The sequence below is a fragment of the Xiphophorus couchianus genome, chromosome 3 (assembly GCF_001444195.1).
Source record: "Xiphophorus couchianus chromosome 3, X_couchianus-1.0, whole genome shotgun sequence".
Taxonomy (NCBI): Eukaryota; Metazoa; Chordata; class Actinopteri; order Cyprinodontiformes; family Poeciliidae; genus Xiphophorus; species Xiphophorus couchianus.
Genome location: NC_040230.1, coordinates 23,178,516 through 23,205,634, shown reverse-complemented (window position 1 = coordinate 23,205,634; position 27,119 = coordinate 23,178,516). Strand labels below are relative to the sequence as shown.

General features: G+C 36.7%; 1 protein-coding gene across 5 annotated transcripts in view; it reads left to right on the top strand.

Annotated features, from left to right (window-relative positions):
- LOC114141949 (CUB and sushi domain-containing protein 3-like) overlaps nucleotides 1-27,119 on the top strand; it is a 244,962-nt gene that overhangs the window by 6,553 nt on the left and 211,290 nt on the right. For all 5 annotated transcript variants that reach the window (XM_028012891.1, XM_028012890.1, XM_028012888.1 and 2 more), the window contains exon 2: nucleotides 19,722-19,944. In XM_028012891.1, the coding sequence (XP_027868692.1) occupies nucleotides 19,722-19,944 (223 nt within the window). The remainder of the gene's footprint in view (nucleotides 1-19,721; nucleotides 19,945-27,119) is intronic.

Genomic DNA, 27,119 nt, shown 5'->3' with positions numbered 1-27,119 from the left:
ATCCTGTTGCTGTGGTTCACTTTGTTTTGCAAACAAAAATCAGTTTTCCACAAAAAAATATTTCTTCTGCTTCTTTCTATGCCACTGCTCATAACAATCAGTGTTTATTTGAATTCATATTTAACCTAGTAACCACCAAAAATATGACAAGAGCTCAGGAATACATCATTCTAAAAGCACAGCAGACTCTTCCAGATGGAAATCGAAGGTTTCTGAATTTTTATTCCTAGTTCATTTTAATACAGGTGAAGCAAAAACAATTGCAATACATATATTTTTGATTTGGTCTTAAATGATTATGACTAGAGGATCATTCATGCTTGATTTTGGAAAGGGTGCTTGAAGTTAAACAACCATCAATGCTCATCAGTGCTAGAGAGGCAGAACAAAAGACTGCACACGTAGTCTTCTTGAAACCAGACAAGAGGAGAAACCGCATCGTGTCGTCTTAATGGTTTTTGAGTTGCATGCGGATAAACATTTTGAAAGAGTTGTGATTTTTCCATCAACTAGAGATTTCCTTTAATTAATTTGAGTCTATTTAATTTTTTCCGCGCTCTGCCGGAAGAAGGAAAGTATTTTGTGGCACTGTCTAAGTGTTTTCTCAGTCGAGAAAACAGAGTCAGACTTCTGCTGTGAGCTTAGAAAGAAAAAAAAATATATTGATCCGCTGTTAATGTGGTTTCAGGGTGCCATGCTGCGCACATTAGCCTTTCATCCCTGCCACTAGAGCCACATGTCTTAAAGCACAGGCTCATCCCACCCTGTCTATTTTCTGCTAAAAAAAACCCAAAAAAAAGCCCGGCGTGCTTTATTCACCTTCCTGCAGTGTTTCATTAGTTAGAAATGTAACTCTTTGCAATGTAGATTTTAGTTAATCTGCTTAGTCCAAAATGCTTGCTTCGAACGTTCAGATTTTCTGAGTGAAGCAAGATACACCTTCGCACATGGGAGCATAAACACGGAGATGTAATGTCACTGGTACAGAGAGGTTGAACAAGAGTCCAGGCAGCCACTGTCATCTCACTGCAGACCACAAATAAATGTGAGAGCAATCATGGTGCTGCACTTCCAGTCCAACCTCTGGAACCAGTGAGCTTTGACAGCAGCAGGTTAGAGGAGGAAAATAACTTCTTTTTTACTGTGGTACATATAGGAAGATTCCACTGAGCAGAATAGAAGCAGCAATGCAATTCACGATGCTGCATGTGATATTTTATTTGTGTAGAAATTGGGAAGAATATAAAATCTCGTGGGGTGAAGTAGAATTTTTTTGACTGGAGTTTAAAGTTTTCTAATTAAAGGTGCCAGGAAGGCATGTTTGTGTGTATCGAAGCAGCTGAATTGAAGGCTATGCTGAAATTGAAGCCACAATGCACTGAACACCAACATCAATTAAACTAACGTGCAATTTGCTTTTTAGGAATTAAAGACGAAGAAAATCTTTTATTGAGTTAAGATTCCCTTCCCCAATCAGTGTGTGGATATTTCTGCACTATAAGAAAATTAGATCTACATAAAGACTTTTTCTGTGCTTTGAGGTCGTTGTGATATATAAATGCAAAATAGGAATTTGTGGCAACAATTGCAATGTTCAATTGCTTAGAGGCTAAAGCGTCTCTGGAGAGAGAACAAAACTCCTGCTCTTCAAGAATTAGAAATACAGCTTCATTTCTTTTCATATTGTGGAAGCTAATGAGATCAGGAGGTTGAATCACATGTTTGCAATTTCAAGGTTAAAGGTTTTGATTCATTTCCAGGGTTCTGATTACTGTCCTTTGGTTCCTGTTTGTTGTAAAACCACAAAGGAATATAATTAAAAACACTGAGACTCAGGCTGCTGAAATCTGGGATCTCAAGAGCTCACGGTTGTAGATTGTCTTGAATTTAATATGGTTGCGACTCAGACTTCAATCTTGTGGTTTCCAGTTAAACTAGATGGGAACTGATGTACCTCGGGGCTTATATAGATTGCTAGTTTGAAGTTTACATACTCAGCAAGGACATGAACGTCATAATCATTTAGGAATTATAAAGTTGCTTTGGAACTGTGGAGTGATTACACAACACACATTTCAATGATTAAAAAAAAAGCATTTAGAAGTACATATTTCAATTTATTCTTTCATTCATACAGTCAAAATTGTAAAAACAAGCTCAAATACAGACATACATGTTCACTAATAATTGGATATCTTGACTGCATGCAATTTTTGATAGCAGTCAACAAGCTTCTGCCGTTATTCTGGCTCAATGTTTGAGCTATTATTTTTGGCAGAATTGGCAAAGTTCTCCCAGTCCTCATTATTCATTTCTTCTGCAACGCTCCCACACAACTAGCACCAAAACAGACACTCAGCATTTTGCCACCTCTACCATGCCATACCATAGTTTGGTTGTCTTCACTGAGGCTCCTCTGCATTGTTCCTGTCATTGTTGCCAAGTAGTTCAGTCTTTTCTGACTCAACAGTTTTTCTCCAAAAGAAACGTGGTTTGACCACCGAGACAACTGCAAATTTTAGTGGGGATTGGTATTGCAACAGGATACCTTTTCTTTTGTTTCCATCATTCAGCACCCTCTCAGATTTGGGCGATGGAAAACTTTTTGTACTTAGGACAGTGATGCTGGTGTCTCAGCAATCTTAAATAAATGACAGGTGTGCTCCTGGATTGGTGTGATGGTTAAAACCTGTGACACAGCAGGACAATAAGCCCAAACTCTTCTAAAAGTTGGAGGACTATTTACGACTACTACCAAGAAAGAGCTTGTCAGCTATTGGGACATTTACCCAAATATTACTATAGTTGTCTGAACATATTTTTGTTTGTATGTCAATTTTTGATCATAAGTGGAACTGGAAACTGGAAAATGAATTATTCAAATGAACCATTCATACACAAAAGATTTTGAACATTTGGTCTTTATTCTAATGTCTGATTAATGAGATGCCAAGGTCAGCTGTCAGTGAAAAATGTTACCAATCTGAATGGTTTGGAATTAAATAGCTATCATTTAATTAAACTTGATGCAATGGTTATTAAGGCAAAGACTTAAAGACTCCAAGTGAGAAAGTTTAACAAAAGAACATTTTCCCAGCTAAAGTCGATGCTTTCGGGGCCCGGATGGATATCTATTTGTACCGTGCATTCATTACACAATAATGTTCAGCTTTTACCATACATTATATTAATGTATGGTAAAAAAAAAAAAAAAAAGGTTAACACAACTGCAAAAGAAGTTTCTAAAAGATTTATGGGAAACCGTAGCCTGCAGGTTGAGAAAGTGGTAAATTTGCTGCAGCTGTTACTTTTTTTGCATGGATGATCTAAATCTGCAGTTCTAAACTGCTGCCTCCATTACTTTTCCTTCCTGGAGGGGCAGCAGGTTGTGTACAAATGGTCAAACAAATTAAGCAGCATATATAAGCAGCTAAACATTAATAAGGGCCTGTTTTTAGCCCGGAACTGTGTTTCCAGCAAGCTGAACGAGCAAACATGTCTTTTTTTTCCTTTTTTTCCCCCTGTGAACAGCCTTTTAACTGGATGTAGATGTTTACCTGGGGAGTAAAAACTGTCCAGTAATGTTTTAGCCTCTGCAGTTGCCTTCAGATAGAAGAAGATAGATTGTTTTTGGAACTTCTTTCCTCTTCCGTTTTCAGGGGGAAAGGAAGTCTTGATGTTATTGTTTGTTTGGGATATTGGAGGATAGAGAGACAAGCATCCTATTAGATGTGCTGTTGGCACGCGGTTCTGTGTTGTACAGCAGCTCTCACAGCGGTGGTCTGGCATCAGTTGCAACACAGCTCACTAGCACTTTGAGGAGGTATTGGTGTCTAGCCACAACACACTGTATCTGTTGGGAAGTAGCTAAAGCACCGGCAGCAAACGGACTTGGGGAAATAGTCATAATGCTTGGCTGGCCAGGCACATGACCTGCTTTGCCCCTGCAGTGGTGAGTGTTCAGTGTGTGCATTTGTTTATGTGCCAGCTGTGTTAAGCGTGGCAATGTATTTGATTTGAGTATTTTTCACCTCAGTGGTTGGCAATTTAAAACCACCAAATGGAATATTTCTAAACCCCTTTCCCAAATTGCACTGACACACTCATGAGGTAATAGTGATTCGCTGGGAAGCCTCTTTTCTGTTTTTGTTGTGCGGAAGCCCATTTCCCTTTCATCAAGCATGCAGACAAGCGTGGTGAGGGGCTGCGATTATGCACATTCTATCATTATGAAATGTGAGGGTGCAGCACGCTCATGCAGATAAAATCCTTTTCTATGGGGACATCAGTTTAAGATTTCTCTCTACTGAGGTTGTTGATGTGGCCATTGAGGTCGTCGCTGTTGAGCTCCTGGTTTTGTGGGTGAAAAATGGTTTCCTCTTCCATCCCCATTTTATGCCGATGCCTCAGAACACGATTTTTCAAAAATGTAGAAAGAACTTTCTTGGACCTCTAAAGCCAAGGTTTCCATGTAATGTAACTTCAAAGTGCTGCGTGACTATAGCCGTGATGGGATATGGTCCCAAACAACAAGATTTCAAAAGTATTCATACCCATTTGTTAGGGTTGTTTTGGGTTTGTTTATTATTTCTGTGCTCCTTAGTTTCTTTTCTTTGACTAGGTCAGCAGTGTTTCTGGTTCACCCTAGTTCAGTTCTTTAGTTGCTGCAGTTTTATTATGTTCTTCATGTCCAGTTATTATTGTTAGATTAATTTTCCTATTTACCCAGTTTGTGTACTCTCCCTCGAACAGTGTGACATTTTAGCTCTGTCCTTCTCCTCAGCCTATTTTCTGCTCTCTCACCACACACCTGCCACCTGTTCCTTGTTCAGTAATCAACCTGCTCAGTATATACTGTATATGTAACTCATTCTCAGTCACTCCTTGCTGGTTCCTCCTGTCATTTTCCCGTTGAACCCTGTTACTTTCCCACTTTTTCCTGTTGACTTTTGTTCTGGATTCCTGTTTTTGTTTGTCTCTGGTTCCCTGTGGTTTTTTGTAAGTTTTTTTTAATCATTTTTTTCATTTAACATTTGTTACCTACAAGCTGCCTCTCTGCATTTGGGTCCACTTTTCAACAACACAACATGACACCATTACACTGTTATAAAACTAAAACCACAAACTTGAATTTTGTTCATTGCTGAATTTATTTGGGAATGTACATAATAGACCAACACAAAGAGGTCTGTACTTGTAAAGTGAGGGGAAAATAATTTATGGTTCCAACATTATACACAAATGAAATCTGAAACAAACAGTGTGCAGTTGTATTCAGACCAGTGTCATTAATCCTTTGCAGGAATTAAACAAAACAATTTATAACACCGTTGAAGATGTGATACTTTGCAATTAGGCTAGATGAGACTAAATGGAGTTGCCTGTATTTTTGTTTTTCACTTTCCGATTGTTTTTAATATTTTTACAAACAGTTGTTTTTTGTGCTTTGCTCACAATATTAGTGAAAAGGTGATAACTCTCTGCAGTATTTTTTAAAGGGTGAGGATGCAACAGTGAAACAATAACCTTTGCACAAATGAAGCTCACCAGCTGGTTTGTTGACCTTTGCTTTGTTAAATAAGGGGTCCATGTCCCTTTGTTCTGTATCCACGTTATACAGATGGATATCTCTATAATGGCTGAGTCATTTTTTAAGGTCAGGTGCAAATCAATGCACCATTATATTTTCCATTCTTTTTCTTTTCTTTTCTTTTTTTTTCACCATAGCCAAGTGAGGTGCAAAAGTCTACCTTAGTATATGTGACAGACTGTCATGATACATCAAGAAGAAATCCCATGCAGAGCACCATCTGATTAAGCATTCAACAACATCAGTCATGAGAAAGAGGAAGCATGAGGCAGGTGCATGGACATAAGATAATACACACAAAAAAATACAAAATACAAAAGCAGAAACTTTGGTTGGAAAAAGTCATTAAAATCGGGAAGAGGAAGATTTGTTCTAATCTTAATGAAGTTTAAATGGTGATTTGACCACCCATCGTGAATTACCAGCGCTCAGAATAGCACTCATTACTTGCTTAATCTGAAAGTATATTTTAGTTATTCATGCAACTTTCTATTAATTTCGTCTGCACTGCTGTGAATATTTATTTATGTATGAACAATCTGCATACATCTTTCCGACCTCATATCCATAACTGTTAATACTGCAATCCATTGTATTTTTACAGGCTTTATTAATTAGCTAATTAATAAACATGCTCTCATGTTGGAGTCAGCCACAGCAACAAGTTGTTTACTGCAAGACAACTTTAAGGAAGTCTTACCCTAAGCTAATTAGGCAGTGCATATAGGCACTGAGATCTGAAAAACACAAACAGCCAATGATATTAGCTTCTTGGCTTAGAAAATAAAATGGCAAAGAATTGTAAAGTTAACTTTAATAGATCACATTAAAAAAGTCAAACATCATTGGAACTGTTTTTTTTTTTATACCTCTGTACTGCAAGAAAGCACTCGGTAAAAGCTCAGCCCTCTCCAAAAGTATGTGTAATAGGGCTTGAAACATCTTTGCACAAAGTCAGATCTCATAGAGGAAAAGAGTTCACCTCACTTGTTCTCAGCTGCATGGCTCATGACACATGCACACAGCGCCTTCAATAACTCAGCGTGTGTATTTGTGTGGAAACAATGCCCCAGCATCGACCAAATGACTTTGTTTTGCCATATTGTCCATTCTCCTGACATTGCAGCTGTTTTAAAGGGTGCATATTATGAAACTGTCACTGTTTCTGTGCTTTAAGGCATATATATTTGGAGCACTGATATCATTGTTACTTCAAAAACGTACGAAATGCATCATTCTCTGTTTACATTGCCGATATTTGCAAGTGTCTATTAGAAGCTTTTGGTTTCATTGTTTAAATTATCCATTTGGATAAAACCTTTAAAGAGAATCCAGAGGAAAAGTAAAGCCCAGAGTTTATGGAACCACAATATGGCGAAAATATTAGTAAGTGAATTGGCTTGACTGAGATATATGTAAGGGCTGAGCTGTTTCATACAACTTTTGAAGTTCTTATCACTGTGTTGCAATAATCTTGTGCAGCTCAAACCATCACAAACATTACAAACAATCTATGCAGACAAGATAAATGAGTGTTTGGAAATACAATTAAAAACTTCACAGATTTTTTCGTAGTATTTTATGTGATAAACCAAAATCTGAAAATGCCTGTGTGGAATTGCATTCGGGCTTTTGAGTCGATACGTTGTAGAACCAACAACGTATCGACTCAACTTACTTGAGTCGAACTTACTTGAGATAAGCCACTTATCTGGCTTGGCACAATTAGATACTGTTATGTTTTCTTGTTTTTTTTGCAAAATAGCTGAAGTTCATTTAGATAGAGAGCATCTGTGAACATCACTTTTCATACTGCCGATTTTTAAATCTGGACTTGGAAGGATCATATGTCACGAATATGAATGTGCTCATTTGGTTAATGGTTATTTGGATGCTTTTATCAAATATGTTCTCCAATAAAATAAATTATAGTTTGTGATCCAAACCAGAAAAACAAAATGTAGAAAAACTCAAGGGTTATGATTATTTTTGTAGGCCACTGTATAGAAGTGCTCTAGAGTACTTGGTCTGTTTCGTGTCCTTATTTGAGATGTCATGCTCAATTTTGAAGGCACTCTTCACTCTTCATAGTTTTGTTTATTTGTGTTTTCACAATCTTCCACAAAAGCAGACATGAGGCCAAAAAAAGAGGGCAAGAAAGAAGCCAAGTGTCATACTAACCCTTCAAAAGCATCCAGAAAGACGAGTTTTATTGGACTGCTGAGACCCGGTTGGATAATTGACCAAAGCATATCACACTGATTTCATTAAGACCTCTGAAAATTGTGTCAGCTGGTGAAAACAGGGGGATAATATGTCTCCCTTTAAAGTGAAGCCCCTTAACAGTGCACCGATGACCTGTATCTTTCGTTTCTATTTTTATGGGCAGATTGATTCATGTGTCATCTGCAATAAAAAACAAGATATAAAAAAATATGGAAGCGAGAGAGCTGGGCTCAGATATTCATGTGAAAGCGAGCCACAGTCTGCGTCTCTGCAGCTCTTTTTTTTTTCTCTCCTCAAATATGACGACATTTAGACGTGTTTTTATTTAAGAACCACAACACTCTCCACACTAATGTGTCTTGTTCAATTCACAACTTAATTAACACTTTGATTTTAATGTGCTATTTTGCTCTATTAATGCAACAAATTTACAAACACATTTGCCAAAGTGGGTGTAACCATATTTCTTGAATTGGCAGTCGAATAAATTCTATTAACAAGAGCACCAAATGTTTTCACAAATTTCCTTTATTGCAGCGATTACTGAAAAACAGGAGATATTGCCAGCTCAGATAAATTTTATCGTCTTGCACAGGATGGTACATAAAACAAAAAGGGGAAAGATAAGTCAACTGACTGAACGGATAAAATTAATGCACTTCAGGGACGACATAGGAAATAGAACAGAAAGAACATTGTGAAGTGCTCCTGTCTACTATTAGACTTAAACAGTTTCACTGCAGAGTAAATATTTCTAAATAATTTATGAGGCTAGTCAACAATACATTTATATTTAGATGTGTTAAGATTTAAAGCCAACGAGCCAGGATGTATGTCTAAACATCATGCTCTTATGATAAATAATGTTCTTATGATAAATAATGTTAGCAATTGATCCCACATACAATCCAGAATCATAAAGTTAAATTGTTTTTAATTAGAACAGCTGTTCTCCTGATCAACCCTAACAGCTGAATGAAACTATTTTATAAAGTAAAATCACTAATCAAATTAGAGCAACATTAAAAATATCACTAGAAATCTGAACTATGACAAACTAATTTAGCTCAATTATGGACATCCTGCATGGAGCTTCACTTTCTCTGCTTCTCCACAAGTTTAGGAAGAATTTGCCCACGTGTCTAGAGACTTGACGATATTCTACAAATAATTGCAGCGTTATGCATAAACATGACAGAGCAATCACTTTTCTACCATTATAAATATTCAATAAATGAGGACCTAAGGTTCAGAGTATCAGCAACCAATCAGAGATTAGAAGAATTAATCAGCTTAAGCAAGTCTCTGAAGAAGTTTTTTATGTTCAAGCTACAGACAATTAAAAACACTTTTTTGTCCACTGAGTCCTGATAGAAATTATTGGTGGACATCAGTGAACAACAGACCCTTACACACAGCAGAGAAGAACAAAAGCTTATTTCAAGTAGCTGTAGTTCAGAGCCGAGGATTTAAACTGTGACAGTGGCCCTCCATTTATGTCAGATAAATGCACAGTCCAAAGGAGGAAGTTTAGAGAGAGCTATCGCCTCGCCATCATTAAGCCAAGTTTCAACTGGACAAAGCAGTTCTTCATGCTTACTCCTTCATCAATCATGAGCAGTCTGGGGTCTTTTAGCTCATAATAATTTGAATAGCAGTCAACAATTCCTCTCCTCTCCTGCTGAAAATAATCGTTACTCCTTTATAGCTGAATACAACTCTGCAATGAGTAGTGAACCACATATTGTGGGTCTGCATATTTTATGCCTTAGTGTGTGCAAAAGAAGGCAAAAAAAAAAAAATGCTGTCTACATCTTTTTCATGCTTTAAGTAAACCTTAAACAACCAATTTAGTCTCAAACTAATTTGTTTAGGACTTGCAATTAAAACCATCCCCTCTATGATGCATAATGTATTTTGTTTACAAAATCAATCTTATTTTCCTTCCACGCAGCACTGTGGATCATTAACTGGTTCATTCTGACCCAAATCTTTTTATTCTCCGCAGGCGGAAAGAGATCACATTCAGTACTTGTGCTCTCACCCGCTGAATTAGCTGGAAGCGTCTTCTCAAACACAAACAAACACATACCTGCAGTTTAGACTGACACAAACCCTGAGATGTGTCATCACAGAGTGGGAGGTGACTGTCATTTTTTTTTTTTTTTACTGGGAATAGCCCAGCAGGAATAATAATCTGTTACTGGTGTCAAACTTGTGACGCTCCAGGAATATTTCTGCATATTTTCAAAGGAACAGAGATAAAGTATTTGGAAATGTAAGCATTTTGTTCATTGCCAAAATATTCATACACTTTTACATTTTATTACATTATAACCACAGAATTTTATGTTCTTTACTAACAAAAGGTTTCACATAAGGGTGAAGTGCAAGGAAGTTAAAAAATTCAGCTCAGTTTAGTTTTATTTATATAGCCCTACTTCACAACAAATGTCATCTGAATGCACTATAATCATTTCAATTCAGTCACAAATACGTTCCAATTAATTCTAGTTATCAAACAGTAACTGAGATCTCAAACAATTATTACATTATTCAAAGTAGTTTAAAATGATTCTGTCTAAAAAATACATAGTTTTCAGAAATATTGTAGAAATTAAAACAGGACGAATTCAGCTCTCTTTACTCCAATGCCACTAAATAAAATCTACTGCAGACGGTCATTTTCAGAAATTTCCAAAGTAGAGTTCAGCTGATCTCTGAAGATTCGACAAACTTAGTGAATAAACAACAGCATGAAGGAGGAACACAGCAGACAAGTCAGGAATAAAGTTGTGAAGAAATTTAAATCTGGATTAGCCTAACAAAAGCATAAACTCTGATAATCTCACAGAACATTTTCCAATCCATCATCCAAAATATAAAGACTTATGCAGAACCACAAACCCACCAAACCGCTATGCACTCCACCAATCTAGCCCTGTAGAAAATATACAAAAGTAAAGAATATTTGAAGAAAATCCAGCCATCCAGCCATTTTCTAACACCCTTGTCCCTAGTGGGGTTGGGAGGTGCTGGTGCCTATCTCCAGCGAACGTTTTGGACGAGAGGTGGGGTACACCCTGGACAGGTCGCCAGTCTGTTGCAGTGAAGAAAATCATAACTAGTTTAATTTTCAAGCCACCATTCATATATAAGACACAGCAAACATGTGGAAGTACAGTAGGTGCTCTGCAAAGATTTGGCTCTGAATGCAAATGGATGCCTCTTGGTCAGATTTCATTTTTAAACAAAGGAAACCAATGCATCACTTTCCTTTCACTTCACAAAATTTCATTATCTATATATTTTTTTTCTTTTATCAAAATTACACTAGTAGCAGACACTGTCCCAGCTGTTAGCTAAGTTTGTTATGCTGCATGGCTTGCTAGAAAGCTCTTTCTTGTGTGCCGTTTGTCGGTTCAACACAGCGCTCTGCAGCGGTTCTAAAGGTGTACATACCAAATTGACAAGTATACAAACTTGGAACTACTTCAAAGTTATACCCACAATGTTGCTCAGTCACATGAATCCTCTGCAGTTCTAATGTGTCCAAATGTGAAGAAGCTGGATGGAGACTTTCGTAAGCACTGCTTTCCACGAAGCCACCTGCTGAGGGCCTTTGTCTCTGCCTGACTCAGATAATTCGATGCCAATTTATATTTCTAAACCAAATGCTCCCCACTGTGCATCCACAGCATGTTGTTAATTTGGTTTCTAATCACATTGTCTGGACAGTGAGCCACTAACACAGGGTCAGAAAAGACTCTAGAGATTGGGTTTCACTAAAACGTTAAAACGATAGAGGTCAGAGCGTGCAGCTGAGTGGTGACAGCGGTATTTGAAGAAGACATACTGTGCTTCTAAGTGACAAATGAATTTAATCCACATCCCCTCTCACTTACAGGGAAGCACATGTTATCTCTATGCTGCGCTTTGTAGTGAAAGCATTAATGTTTACAGCACTGCTTTTTATAGATGCAGCTTTTAGAGAGCTGACAATGCGTGACACATTACAAGCTCGTATGATTCATAGCATTTGAAAAGAGGATTCTAATTCACACTGGAGGAACAAGGAAAGCAGTGGAATTATAAGTCAGTTTGCTTGGAGGTAGAGGCTCAGCGCATGAAGCGTAGAGAAAGAGAAAGATTCCAGAAACAATAGGCTGAGCTGGCTGTGAGAGAAAAAGTTGAGTGAGACAGACAGATGTGAAGAGGAGGAAATAAAAGACAGTTAGCAACATTTGCAGAGGAAAGATGCAGAACTCTGTTTATCTAAGGATGAGAAAGTTGGAAGAAAAACTATAAAATTTTCACAAGGAGCATCTGCTCTGTTGTCTCCTGGACATCGTCGCAGTCTGCCCCAGTCCCATTGCAGAGCACAACGGGTTGTACCCTGAGTGCAGTTATCTGTCGTTAATTATTGTGCCTTTCAAAACTATTTACACCCCTTAAATGTTTGTACTTTTGGTCATGTTGCAACAAAAATCTTTGTCATTCTACAAAGATTTAGTAGTTAATAGACTGACACAAAGTAGCAAATAAATGTGAAGTTGAAGGATAGCAATACATGGTTTTCATTTTCCTAAGCAAACACAAGTATTGATAGTGTACAGTCCTTGCAAAAATGTATGTTTTGAACTTTTTCACATTTTCATATTAAAGCTACAGCCTGTCAAAGGGGTTCTCTGCCATGTAGAGCAAACGTTTTGTAAAGTGAATAGAAAATTCTAATTATAAATGGTTTTCAAAATATTTTACATAGATAAAATAGATCTATGCAGATTGTCATCTGGACTTTGATTATAACATCTAAATATTATTTGATTTTAATAATTTTATTGATGCTTTGATTGTACCTTTAGGATATAAGTTGAACTTCAATGTCAAAGTTGCCCTAAATAGTTATGTTTAACTTCATCCATCCTCCTATATTTCAGGCCCATTTCCCCGTCCCTGCTATAGAAAAGCATCCCCACATCATGATGCACATCAGTCCCTGCTATAGAAAAGCATCCCCACATCATGATGCACATCAGTCCCTGCTATAGAAAAGCATCCCCACATCATGATGCACATCAGTCCCTGCTATAGAAAAGCATCCCCACATCATGATGCACATCAGTCCCTGCTATAGAAAAGCATCCCCACATCATGATGCACATCAGTCCCTGCTATAGAAAAGCATCCCCACATCATGATGCACATCAGTCCCTGCTATAGAAAAGCATCCCCACATCATGATGCACATCAGTCCCTGCTATAGAAAAGCATCCCCACATCATGATGCACATCAGTCCCTGCTATAGAAAAGCATCCCCACATCATGATGCTTCTGTATCCGCACTATATTATTGTGAGGGTTTGGGTCGTTACAGTGATTTTCAGTGTTAGTTTTGTAGCATTTTGCATTTAGGCCATAAAAATGTTATCTTGGTCTCTTCTAACATGAACATCTTCTGCATGGTTAATGTGTCTCCTACATGATTTGTTGATTTCTTTAAACAAGAAATATTTTGGCTTTCCCTTAATATCTACTTTTTTTCTTGCTATTCCTGCACAATAATGGTTGTCCTCATAATAGCTAATCTATTTTTTGGATGATTTTCTTTAACAGCAGCCTGTGAGTCTTTTTTTGGAGAGAACTTTAAAACATCTAGAACTTTACCTCTGAACTGTCTGGTGTGTCCTTTGGTCTTCGTAAGGCTGTTTGTTCATTGATGTTCTCTAACGAACCTTCATGGTATAACCTACTTATGCTAAAATTAAATTGCACATAGCTGCTCTCTACAGTAATTTCTAATTTGTGATTCCTTAAGGCACTTTGTTGCACTGGATGTTTTTAGAAGTATCGGAGTAAACGAACACGAAACTTTTCAGGTTTTTAATTGCTTAAAAAAATTAAAACCACACATTGCTTCCTTTCACTTTACATCCATTTACCATTTTGCATTGGTCACATAAAATCGCAATTAAATACATTGACGTTAGTGACTCTAACATGACAATAAGTGGAACTGCTCAGGGATATAATACTGGACCAAAGCCCAGTGCAAAAGTTCCAGAAAGTAATATTGTCTTGTACTTATACCATCTAAACTTAAAGCCGCTAGTACTTTACTCTGTAAAACAGTCCGTTTTTCTCACAGGCTCCTATCTGCTGATTTAAAGACTGGCTCTCTGAAACTATCCTACTGCCACTCCCCCACAATGGTATACCACAGTTACAAACCTGTGTGTCCACATGAGTCAAATCTACTGAATCACATTTACACTCATGAATGTGTATTAAAATTGCATGTGTCTGGTTTCATTTATTTTTTATTTGCCTGTTAACACCGTCCCACTCTAACAGTAGCAGCAGTAGCCGTCCACCAGAAGTTGTCATATTGGAGTTGGACAGATTAAGCGTACCATGTAGGCAGGGAAATTCACAAGAGATAAGAAGTGCGTAGTATGAAGCGAGAGAGATTGGTTAGCAAGGTGCTGGCCTGAAGCCAGATTTTTTCAATGTCACATCAGCACGGTTACTTAAGCTTTAAATGTAACTCACTCCAGAGGGGGCTCTGTTTGAATTTTTTGGGTTCAATCTTCTGTAGGAACATCAATGGAGAGAAATTCTCTGACACTTTTACAGATTATGAATAAAGCAAACCTGGTGAATTGCACATTTGTAACGCCCCTGATAAAAGCTCTGCGCAAAAACACAAATCCTTAGAAAAGTTTTTTTTCATCAGCACAGGAATTTTGAATGCATTCAGGTAGTGATACGTTGATGCATCAAATGCTCCCATATTGCTAATGAGATCCATTTTTTCTTTACATTTTTCATTCATTCATTCATTCATTCATTCATGCTGCCACACTTCTGTCAGTCTGCCCCAGGGCATCATTAGGGTGTGAATATTAAGTGAATAATGTAATGTGAAGCGGGGTCCTCTGGTGTTGATAAAGTGCTATACAAGTACAGGCCATTTACCATTTATATTTCCAAGGACTCACAAAAACAACATTCAGCTTTTATAAAATCATTTTGATAGTCAGAGTAAGCCTGATTTATTGGTACTTCCTCCCACATGTATAATATGCTGTAAAATAAATATAGGTTTTATTACAGTAGCATAACTTCACATTTAGAAAATCAAAAATGTATGTTCTGTAGATAGATGAATTTATTGTAAAAAACATAAAGCAAATTGTTTTAAAAAAAACTCTCCAATGGTACAATCATGACCACCAGTATATCTAAGAATTTAATTTAAATAGATCTATTTTTTAAAGACGTTGTTCAAGCTCTTGTAGGTTGACTCATGTTTCTTAGATCATCTTCTTAGTTACTCCACTGCTGTTTGTTTACTTGGAGTAAAAAATAATAAACTGAAAGAGGATCTATATTTGTCTTGTCACCACACACATTGCGCAGGTTTGTAAGGAAAGTAAAACATCTCAAAACCTCGCAGTTAGAGAACTACAACAAATAGCGGCATCTGGGAGTTAGCAAGTCTCCATTTTACTTTATCTGGATGCTAAGCGGTTGTTTAGGACTGGTGCTAGAGTCCTAATATGTAAAAGGATTGGTGGAGTCTGCTTAAGTCTACTAGGACATTGGTGAAGGATTAGTGATCAACAAGAAATCTACTTCTGAGGAATTTTTTAAGTACAGTCTTAGACAAATTCCTCTATAAATGATTATGCATGTTTGGTGAGGCAAAATTGGTTTGTGGTGACAACCAAGCAAAAAACAACAAAAAAAAAGGAAAGATTTGGTTACATAATTTTATATTCATGTTTATGAAAATGGAGGATATATATTTTTAAAGAAGGCAGACATCAATATTCAAACAGCGTTCAATCCTTTCATCTCAGCCTCTATTGCCATGCAATCTCAGCATGTGAGTGAAGTAAATTAAGTCTAAACTGAGACTGAACTACAACAGGGCGCAGCTGCAGGTGGGCTCACCTTCAAAAGTGAAGATGTTTTCTTCGAATTTCCATTAAAAGGCCATTTTAATTCACTGTGGGTGACATCATTAGGCCTGTGGAACATAAAGAGCTCAAAAACTCTGGCACTTTATTTCTGTAGGTTGCAAATACTTCAGTTGATGACTGTTTTACTGACATGTTATAAAACAAATGAATACTAACAAACACAAGAACTTGATAACTAGTTCAAGTTCTTGATAACTTGATAACTATATATATATATATATATATATATATATATATATATATATATATATACATATATATATATATATATATATATATATATATTTATGATTCATGAGTTGTTTTCTGGAGGTGCATAATGTTTGAGAGCACTTTTAGAGGAAGTGAAACCACGGCAACACAGAACACGTTGGCTCTTGTTGGCCCTGTAGGTTTTACGTCAGAAGAGCAAAATTTGCCATGATTAGCCTGTTTGCTCTTTGGAGTGGAACCAATCAGAGTTCATACATGGTATTTTTTTTATTTCTTGAGCATCAGTGTGTCCTAAAAAAATCACAATGTGTGCCCAATGTTTATTACACTATATGAAAGATAAAATGTATGAGTGGAGCACACCAAAGTGGTCAGGGGAAGTAGCAATTATCAAAATAACATACGGAGACATACACTAGTTTGTCTGATGTTCCAAGTTCCTGTGAATCCTGTGAGTTAAATTTGATCAGTGAAATGCACAGTTTTTAAAAAAAAATTGTTTTCATAAGTAAAAGCAACTGTTGACAGGCTGGAAGCTGAACATTCTGATAAAAGACAAAACACTGTTCACTGTTCAGATTTAAAAATTTAACATTTTGACAGTTTGTAAAATGAAAAATTACTACCATCTGTGAAGTTAGAGGCCATTTCAGTTGCATAGCTGCCAAGTGATCTATATTCCCCACCCCCACACCAATACTCCAGCGCGTGTGTGTGCGTGTTTGGCCAACTCTATGCAAAACATCCTTTACCTACCAAGTGTGAAAAGCTAATTACACAAGGAGTAAATTGTGCAGGCGAAGCCATGCATCTTAATTAAGTTTGGATTTCATTAGACAACATGCAAGATAGACTAAGATAAAAACACAGGGCATAGTTTTTGCACTGTGACGCAGTGTGTACGGGAGCATATCAGTGTATTGTTTGCTTTAATGTGCGAGTATAATGGATGTGGATGTGTGAAGGGAAGTACGATTTTTGTGAGAACAAAATTACATACACTGCCTGCCAAAAGTATTCGTAACTTTTCCACACTTAGTCAATTTATAACCACAAACGTCAATCAGCTTGATCTGCAACAATTCCAAATAATGGACGTTTAATAAGCGAGCAAGAAAAAAAAAGTACATGAAGTAAGTAAGTGTGTTGCACATGATCTACAAAAATTGCCAGTGTAGTTAATTACACGTGCAAAAGTGGTGCTGGAGATCAGAGAGATCATAAAAGAAAGGTGAAGAAGAAAGTTGTTATACTGGATGCATATTATAATAATAATACATTTAATTTAAATAAGTATACAACAAGGTACAACACAACAATAAGAACATCTGAATATCAATCAAAAAAGCTATAAACACCATTTAGTCTTTCTGTTAGAAATAAGGGATATTAGATGCGTCCTTGACCCAAACATAACCAGCCAAGTTAAGGCCATAATGAGCTTCATACAACCCTGCAAAGGAAATTTGGAGGGTGAAGATGTGGGTTATTATTCTTATTTCACATTCTTTAAATGATCCAAATATTTGACAAGATATGTTTCTGTTGACGCCTGTTCGCCACAGTGTGTGCAGATAGTTTGCACCTGTTTTTCAGATGTGATTAACACAGACACAAAAACAGCACCCACAATCTGATTCTGGTTTGATAAATGGCATTGCAGGTGGCAAGTCAATACATTTGCATATTCTCCTCTGAGTATTTTGTACTTTCTGATTACGTGGTTTCACTGCCATCACGTTTGCACCAGTTTGTGCAAACCTTTTGTAGAACAGGCCCACAGACTTCCTTTGGAATTTTATGTGACAGAACAATGCAAAATTATACATAATTGTGAAGTGGAAGAATAAAGATATATGCTTTTGACTTTTTAAAAAAAATAAAAACAAAAAGTGTGGCATACATTAGCATTCTGCATGTTATTCTCTAATACCTCTAAGATAAATGAAGAGCAACCAATTGCTTCAGAAATCATCCAATCAGTCGAAGTCACTGATTTAGTCATTGTAAAAAACAAATAAATAAAAAAAGGCAGCTGTTCTCCAAAGCTTTTAGAGGTTGTAAGAGAACATCAGAAAACAAAGAGAATCATGAAAAAAAAGGGAAACACTACACAGAAATAAGAAGAGATACATTTGTGGACAAATTTGAAACAGGGTTAGGTTAAATGGCAATGTTCCAAACTTTGGACATTTTCGCACCATTGTTCAATTCATTTGAAAATGGAGAAGTGGCATTACCAAGAGGCTGGTGGTAACTCTTGAAAAGCTGCAGAAATTCACAGCTCAGTAGCAAGAATCTGTTTACTGCATAACTACAGCTAAAGATAACCCAGTGAAGACAGAAAGCTCTATAAACATCCTGTATGGAGTTTGTTAAAAGCAATATAAGAGAATATAAGAGGTGCTTTGGTGAGATTACGCTGAAACAGAACTTACTGGCTTCCTTGCAAAATGCTGTGTAATAAAAAAAAATTGTACTCTGAACATTACCCTTAACACAACATTCCAAAAGAAGGACATGTTGGTAGTAACTACATGCTGTGGTAATGTGTCTCTTTAACAGCAACAAGGAAGCTGCTAAAGAGAAACCTGGAGGAAAGTCAGCTTTACTTCCAGGTTTCTCTGTTAGAGATCTATCTAACTATCTATCTATCTTCCAGGGAAACCTGGAAGAAAACATGTACATGTACATGAAGAAGACATGCACACACAAAAAAAACATTGCTGCTATAATAATAGTGAAAACTGGTTCTTCAAAGTATTGCCTCAGAATGCTTGAATACAAAAGTATACCACAATTTTTTAATGTATTTTTTACTTTTTTTGCAAAACATTTTTAAAAACTTGTTATTTTTCTTTCACTTCACAACTTTGTGTTGTATTGCATACAATCACACTGCATACATTGAAGCTTGTGGCTATATTGGGATAAAATTATAAAAAATTACATAGAGGCACCATAGAGATACTTTTTCATGCATTTGGGTTGCTTAGCACATATGCACATTCCATCATCACTCCTCTGCTTAGCCAGGCTCTCAGATTAGTATAGTTTGACAGTGATTGTATAATGTCCAATACGTATGAGGGTATTGATTTTCAGCAAGCTAGTGCATTAAGGTGCAAAGCAGCTCTATGTCTTGTAGGCGAACTGTGAACAGCTTCTGGAAGCAAATTGAATGGCCCGGCTTGTAGCTGTTCTCTGGAGCTTCCTGACATTCTGCAGAAAAATGAGCTGTAATAATGTATCTCAAGCTTTTTGTTTAATAAAGTATATATAAAAAAAATCTCATCTACAATTATGCATCTTCTTCACATTATCGCAGCAGCAGGTGTTCCGTCTTATTTCTTTTTTAATTTGAAGGGAGAGCAGAGAACGCGAGTGAAAATACAAAACTTGGCACACTATTAGCTGGTTGCCAGCTTCTCTTCACAGCTTCTGCCAGCTGAGAGCAATGTGGATTTTCTGAATAATTTGTTCTTGGTTGAAAAAATATTTCACCTGAACTTTAAAGGGTGTAGGCAATCGTCTGAATAAAACCTTGTTTTGCAATGTATCCACATTTGAATGTTAATTTTTGACTTCTTTTTTCTTTATTGCCCGCTAGGTTTATTGAAATGAACTGCATATTTTCTCATGTTTACATCCTTTTGTTATATGAATTCAGTTCTAACCTGATTTCTGGTCTCTTTCTCTGCAGGTTTTATCCATACTTGTGGAGGCACACTAAAGGGGTGGAATGGGACTATAGAAAGCCCCGGATTTCCTTATGGATATCCAAATGGAGCGAACTGTACCTGGGTGATTGTCGCCGAGAAGGGGAACAGGATTCATATAGTTTTTCAATCTTTCGCCGTGGAGGAGGAATATGACTTTTTATCTTTGTATGACGGCCATCCACAGCCAGCTAACTTCAGAACGAGGTAAGAAGGCGGACCTTTTAAGGACAAAAACCCTTTAAGGAAAAAGATATTAATGATATGAGATTCATATCTGTGCAATGTTTTGATGTGAGATGGCATTTTATTTGCTATGCCAAAGTCTCAATGTATTTCACTTGGCTCAGTTACATTAAAATAATCAAAGTTGAAAGAGAAATATGGAAGCATAGATTTTAAACCTGCCAGTAGTCAAAGATTTAATGCCTCCAACAGGGCTACATAACTTTTATTCTGTCTCTTTTGTCGTTCTTAACTCTACTGCAGTGGAAGTGGGCTGAGGTCACATGTTACTACAAAGAAGGACACATAGTAAAGAGTGGCAATAAGCTGGAACAACTCAAGAGTTGAATCACTGTTGATACTTTACTGTAGGGGATGAATCACATTAGGTTTTGAAGAGATTGTGCTACTGTGTTGCATAATATTTTCTGAAGGACAGGCTTGCAAAAGGAGTTATCAACAGTTAGATTTAGTTCAATAAATCTGACATCTAACATCTGTAGTCTGAAATATACAAGATCTTTTCTATAATATGCGAGTCTTTGTGCTGAAATCAGCCACTACATAGGAATTTTGTTATATTCTCTAGTACTTTTGGGCGAGCAAGACGTAACAGATATCACACTACCAAACTAACAACTAATCAAACTATGGTCCATAAAAGTCTGGGTTTCTCAAACTCAAACATCTCCTGGCAATTTTGCATAACTGGCACCACAGTAAAATTACAAACCGAATAAATTATATATATATTTCGGTTTTTCTGTTGTAATCAGAGGTAATAGTGAAAACACTACAATGTACATTACAGAATCCTCTTTTTAATTGTCTTCAATCTGGGATTTAATTCAGTGTTAATTAAACCCTTACTTACATTACACCAGCAAGAAGTGTATATGAAGATTGTTTTTGGTACTAAGCTTAATTTAACACTTTGATTGAGTTTTGTAGTACGCCATTTGCGTCAGTGAATGGCAGCACTGCGCTTTTTGCGTACAGTCTGACCGAAATGACAACAAGAAGAAGAAAAATAGAGAATTCCGCAGTTTCCCTAAATGCATCACAGCATCATTTGTCAACATTACGTTTTTTTTTTTACAAGAGATCCGAAGAGACGGTAGGAGACCCAATCTTTGTTAATAACAATGATTTAGTTTATTTACTTCTTGTTGTGCTTTAATGTTTCTTTGTTGAAATTAGGTTTTAAAATTAATCCCATTGCCAGCCCCTCTTGCTGTGTTAATCTTTGTGAGGTCTGTTTTCCATTCTTCCTCCCTTTTTATTTATTTATTTATTTTTAAATGTTCTTTGTATTGAGTCTTTATTAGGATATCAGCTTACTGGTGCTAGTTTATTATTTTAATTGAATGTCCCGCCCTGCTTCTCGTTATTTTGTATATTGTTTTTGCCTTATGTTGCTCCTTGCACACCAGCTCCTAGTTAGCTAATTATTCTGTGTCAGTTAGTTTCCTCTAGGTCCAAACACGTACTGATAATATTACTTTATTCAGCTATTTTGTCTTTTCATGTTTTTCTATTACTCATAAATATTTTCTGGGACCAAAAACTTGCTCTTGCAATTCAAGCTGTATTTTTAAAAGGAAAGGAAAACAACAAAAAGCAATTTCCTTCAGTATGGACTTAAAAAAAATAGAACCATGTACAATTTACAACATAATTTCAAGGGATAAAAAAGCTATTTCACACAAGAGCGACGGATGATTGTCATATACGATGAGAAGTAGAAACTAGTTTTGTGCCAAATAAAATATTCTTTAGACTTTCAAATTAAGCTGAGGTTATATAAAATGATCTGTAGAGCTAATTTATTTTCAAGGCAATTCTGTAAATTTATTAAAAATACCTCTTTTGATAGAGAAAATATAAATAAAAATGTATTTTTATGAAAGGCTATATTTACATAGACAATGCACTTAATTTAAAAAAGATATTGATTTGCTGAAACTATGCTCAAAACTGAAAGTTTACGCTGCTTCTTTGTTACAGTGTTACATTTTCTGTATTGGATTGTAAATGTGGGACTGTTTATTTTCTGCCTGGAAGGGGTAATTTTATGATTGCTGTTACAACCCCTTCTGTTAGCAATTAATTATCTCCTTAACGAAAACTAGAAAAAAAATTCACAACATGGAAACGTATTTTGGGAGCTTTTTCATCAAGCTGGTTCCAGTGGTAAAAACTAATCTCTACATTTTTATGTCTTCCACTGGTGGAAGCACAGAGCCTTGCAACATGAATCTTGTTCTATAGGCACAAAACTTTTACTAGGCCAATGCAAAAAACAGTTTTCATCAGGAGATACATGCATAAAGCACCAGCAAACAGATGTTGAAACTGCAGACTTATGTTTTGCATTTTAATATTCTTGTTGACAAAAACAAAAAATGTCCAATGTTCCAAGTTTCTTATTTTTATGTAATCATCAATCAGGGGTGGTAAATGTCAGTCGCTGCCATTTTGAGCCAATGTGGCAACTATTGTGGCCACTGCTTGAGTCCAACAGCTGAGAGAGAAACCTGAGCGTTGCACACTGCTATAGAAATAGTTATTCAGAAGTATCGTGGCAACTAAAAGTAGTTAAATAATCTGTTGATATACGTACTTATTAGTCAACTAACAATCATTTTAATCCTTCTCTATTTTCTATGAACACAAGAAAATATTTGTTATATGATTAACATTGCTCTGAATGTTATTTTAATCTTCCAGTAACATGACTACTACTGTTTTGTTTTATTTCAAAAATGTGTCTAGCTATCTGGCAGAAAACATTTAAGTCTTGAATTCATCCTGTTTATTTATTTTCTTTGGTAACCTAGACAACACAAAGGTGTTTAGATCAAATGGTAGCTTGAGAATGACATACCAGCCTCCACAGAGGGTGGTAGAAAATTAAATTTTGGTCCCTGCTGCCAGTGTTGTGAAATTGGATCTCAAAACGCTGTTTATTACTCCATTCATAAACAGTCATGTCTTTAAATATTGCCAGGTGGCATCAGTAAATCCCACCTGAAGCTCTGAAAATATCACTGCTGTGGGCTGCACCGTTCCTGAATATTAATCGGTGATCACAAATGACTGTTGGGAATTTTCTGAGCAGACTGGGTATTTCAAGATTTTCATGATCAAGAATACAAGGGAAATTACTACAATTAGCCAGAGTACAGCCAAAGAAGCAATGGACATAATTGTGTACTTCGCCAATATTGTTCATGATACTTACTTTTGCATCTTAAATTGTTTGCTTTTTCTTTACTTTGCCATGTATGTTGATATGCAGTTATGCAGTTTCCACATTATTTTGAACAAAAAGAATAATAATTGGACATAAAGACAGACAGCTCTTCCGCTTGCCCTTTCAGGTTAGCATAAATAGAAACCTTAGTGAAGATTAAAGAGCCCTTTTAATTTATTTATTGCATTAATTAATCAGTTAAGGTTGAAATTCAGAAGGGAACATGACAAAAACAACTATCATAAATTGGACATCAGCATCATCTGCCTGATTAGGGTGTTTCTCTATTGATATGTGTATTCTCTTTGCTCTGAGACATTTCCACCATCCCCCTAACTCTGTGATGCGTTTACATTTAGCTAAATCCTTCATGCCTGAGAACGTCTGGTTGTATCGCTTATTATTCTGTTGAAATTATATGCTGAGAATAGTGGAGTGGAAATAGTTTGGGTAATGATGTCTTTCATTTCACTGTTTCCAAGCTCTGACTGTGTTCTCATTATAATAGCCTTTCCACTGCTGTTTTTCCAGCGACAAACTTGTATTGAATCATATGTTTAGACAAACATTTCAGTTTTACACTGTAATTTAGCTGCACATTCATATTATCACTTAAAAGTTTCTTAATTGCATCATTGTGCTTACATGCATTTATTAAAGCTGCAGTATGCCTTTTACAAACATTTGATTTTATATATTAATGGTCACCATGTTGTGACAGCATGAGAGAGATAATGTGAGAGATCGAGCTCCTCCACCTCCCAATGTTATAATTGCTGTGTGCATAAATGCACCACTCTCGGAGAAAAGCAACCAATCAGGAGGGTCTTAGCTCTGTCAATCAATTTCATGTATGTGCTGCTCAATGTGCTATTGGTGGAGAAACAACTTACTTACTATTGTATACAGTCATGGCCAAAAGTATTGAGAATGACACAAATATTATATTTTCACATGATCTGCTGCCCTCTGGTTTTCATGTGTGTATGTCAGATGTTGTCATCACATACAGAAATACAATTGCAATCATATTATGAGTAACAAAAGCTTTTAATGACAGTTAGAATGAGTTAATGCAGCAAGTCAATATTTGCAGTGTTGACCCCTCTTCTTCAGGACCTCTGCAATTCTCCCTGGCATGCTCTCAATCAATTTCTGGACCAAATCCTGACTGATAGCAGTCCATTCTTGCACAATCAATGCTTGCATTTTGTCAGAATTCCTAGGTTTTCGTTTGTCCACCCATCTCTTGATGATTGACCACAAGTTTTCAATGGGATTAAGATCAGGGGAGTTTCCAGGCCATGGACCCAAAATCTCTATGTTTTGTTCCCTGAGCCAGTTAGATATCACCTTTGCTTTATGGCAAGGTGCTCCATCATGCTGGAAAAGGCATTGTTCATCACCAAACTGCTCTTGGACGGTTGGGAGAAGTTGCTCTCGGAGGACATTCTGGTACCATTCTTTATTCATGGCTGTGTTTTTAGATAAGACTGTGAGAGAGCCGACTCCCTTGGCTGAGAAGCAAGCCCACACATGAATGGTTTCAGGATGCTTTACAGTTGGCATGAGACAAGACTGGTGGTAGTGCTCACCTTGTCTTCTCCGAACAAGCTGTTTTCCAGATGTCCCAAACAATCGGAAAGGGGATTCATCAGAGAAAATGACTTTACCCCAGTCCTCAGCAGTCCACTCCCTGTACCTTTTGCAGAATATCAGTCTGTCCCTGATGTTTTTCCTGGAGAGAAATGGCTTCTTTGCTGCCCTCCTTGAGACCAGGCCTTGCTCCAAGAGTCTCCGCCTCACAGTGCGTGCAGATGCACTCACACCTGCCTGCTGCCATTCCTGAGCAAGCTCTGCACTGCTGGTAGCCCGATCCCGCAGCTGAAACACTTTTAAGAGACGGTCCTGGCGCTTGCTGGTCTTTCTTGGGTGCCCTGGAGCCTTTTTGGCAACAATGGAACCTCTCTCCTTGAAGTTCTTGATGATGCGATAGATTGTTGACTGAGGTGCAATCTTTCTAGCTGCGATTTTCTTTCCTGTCAGGCCATTTTTGTGCAGTGCAATGATGACTGCACGTGTTTCTTTCGAGATAACCATGGTTCACAGAAGAGAAACAATGATGCCAAGCACCAGCCTCTTTTTAAAGTGTCCAGTGGTGTCATTCTTACTTAATCATGACAGATTGATCTCCAGCCCTGTCCTCATCACCACCCACACCTGTGTTAATGGAGCAATCACTGAAACAATGTTAGCTGGTCCTTTTAAGGCAGGGCTGCAATGAAGTTGAAATGTGTTTTGGGGGATAAAGTTCATTTTCTAGGCAAATATTGACTTTGTAATTAATTGCTGTTACGCTGATCACTCTTTATAACATTCTGGAGTATATGCAAATTGCCGTTATAAAAACTGAAGCAGTAGACTTTGTAAATATTAACATTTTAATCATTCTCAAAACATTTGGCCATGACTGTACATGAGTTGGACTGACAGCATTGAAGCCCCCCTCCTGGCTTTGATTGTATTTGTGCAAATGACAGCAGGTTTATAAGAGGAGCTCAATTCTTTTTTTTTCTTACTGATTTTCTCTCTCACTTTATACTGTCATGATATAGTGAAGGTTTTAAATGTAAAACAAATTTTTTCTATATAAGTTACATACTGCAGCTTTAACCAGACTTGACTTGCATACAATCAACTTAACTTTATTTTAACAGAAATAAGCTTTTGCTAACAGTTTTTAACATTTTAACTCCACTTACTTGTAAGTTTTTGCTGCTAATTTTAGAGTTTGTCCCTGAAATGGACTGCGAGTCCATTCCTCGGCTGATATAGAAACAATAGGAACTGTTGCTTTATTAGGCCAGTTTTAAAGAGCAGCTACTGTTTTTGTTGTCAGCATTTTTAATTATGTAATTAATGACAAAAATTATCAATATTTTCCACTGACTCATTTGGACAATATTAAAATTTGACAACATGAAGACTCTTTTTCTCTATTTTTCATGCTTAGTGTTCCCAAACTCTGGTCCTCAAGATCCATGTCTCACAAGTTTTAAAATTTTTCCTTCTACAACACACCAACATTGAGCTGTAGACTCCTGTAAGAGTCTAAAAAGGTACAATTTCAAATTAGGTGAAAATGCCACATAAGTAAATATACCATAAGAAATAGGCTGTTGACCGGAGTGGTTGACTGATCTTTTTTTTTTCTTCCAATCAATAAACAAAAACACTACCAGGCTGCACTGATAATGACGCTCCTCAGTGCTGAGGGTGTTACTGAGTGAAAAAGACCCAAAGTGAACAATTTAGTATCAGTAAAAAGTCATTTAGAGAAAGCACTGATGTAAAAAGCATTTTGAAATGAGGGAGAGAGAGTGAGAAGATTATGATTTAATGCAATAAAAATGTTATGATTCAGGAAAAATGCTGCAATGTATGAGGCTTATAAACTTCTAATTGCTGTTGGATTTTTTAAAATGTGTTCTTTTATTCCTAGCTTGAGGCTGTTGTGTGGGTCATTATTCACCTTAGTAACAGATAAGCTTTGTATTCTCATTTCATGTTTCAAACAACAAACCAAAGCCAAGCAGTGTAATTTAGCTGGTTACTAAATTATGGCTGGCAATACCGGTCATAACACTTTTTCTATTACATAGGTGACAGCATGTTGTTGCTGAGAATCAATAATTCAAAAAATACGTCTAAAGGAAGCATGAACAAAATCAATCCAAAAAAGAACATTTGAGATAATAAATAATTCCATGAAATGAGAAACAAAGTGATTCAGAGCTACAGAGCTAATGCAACATAGAACGAGAGACAGATGGAGAAAGACAGACACAGAGTTAGACAAATTGAGCTACATCATTTCTGTCTCCCTCTTCTGTTCCTCTAT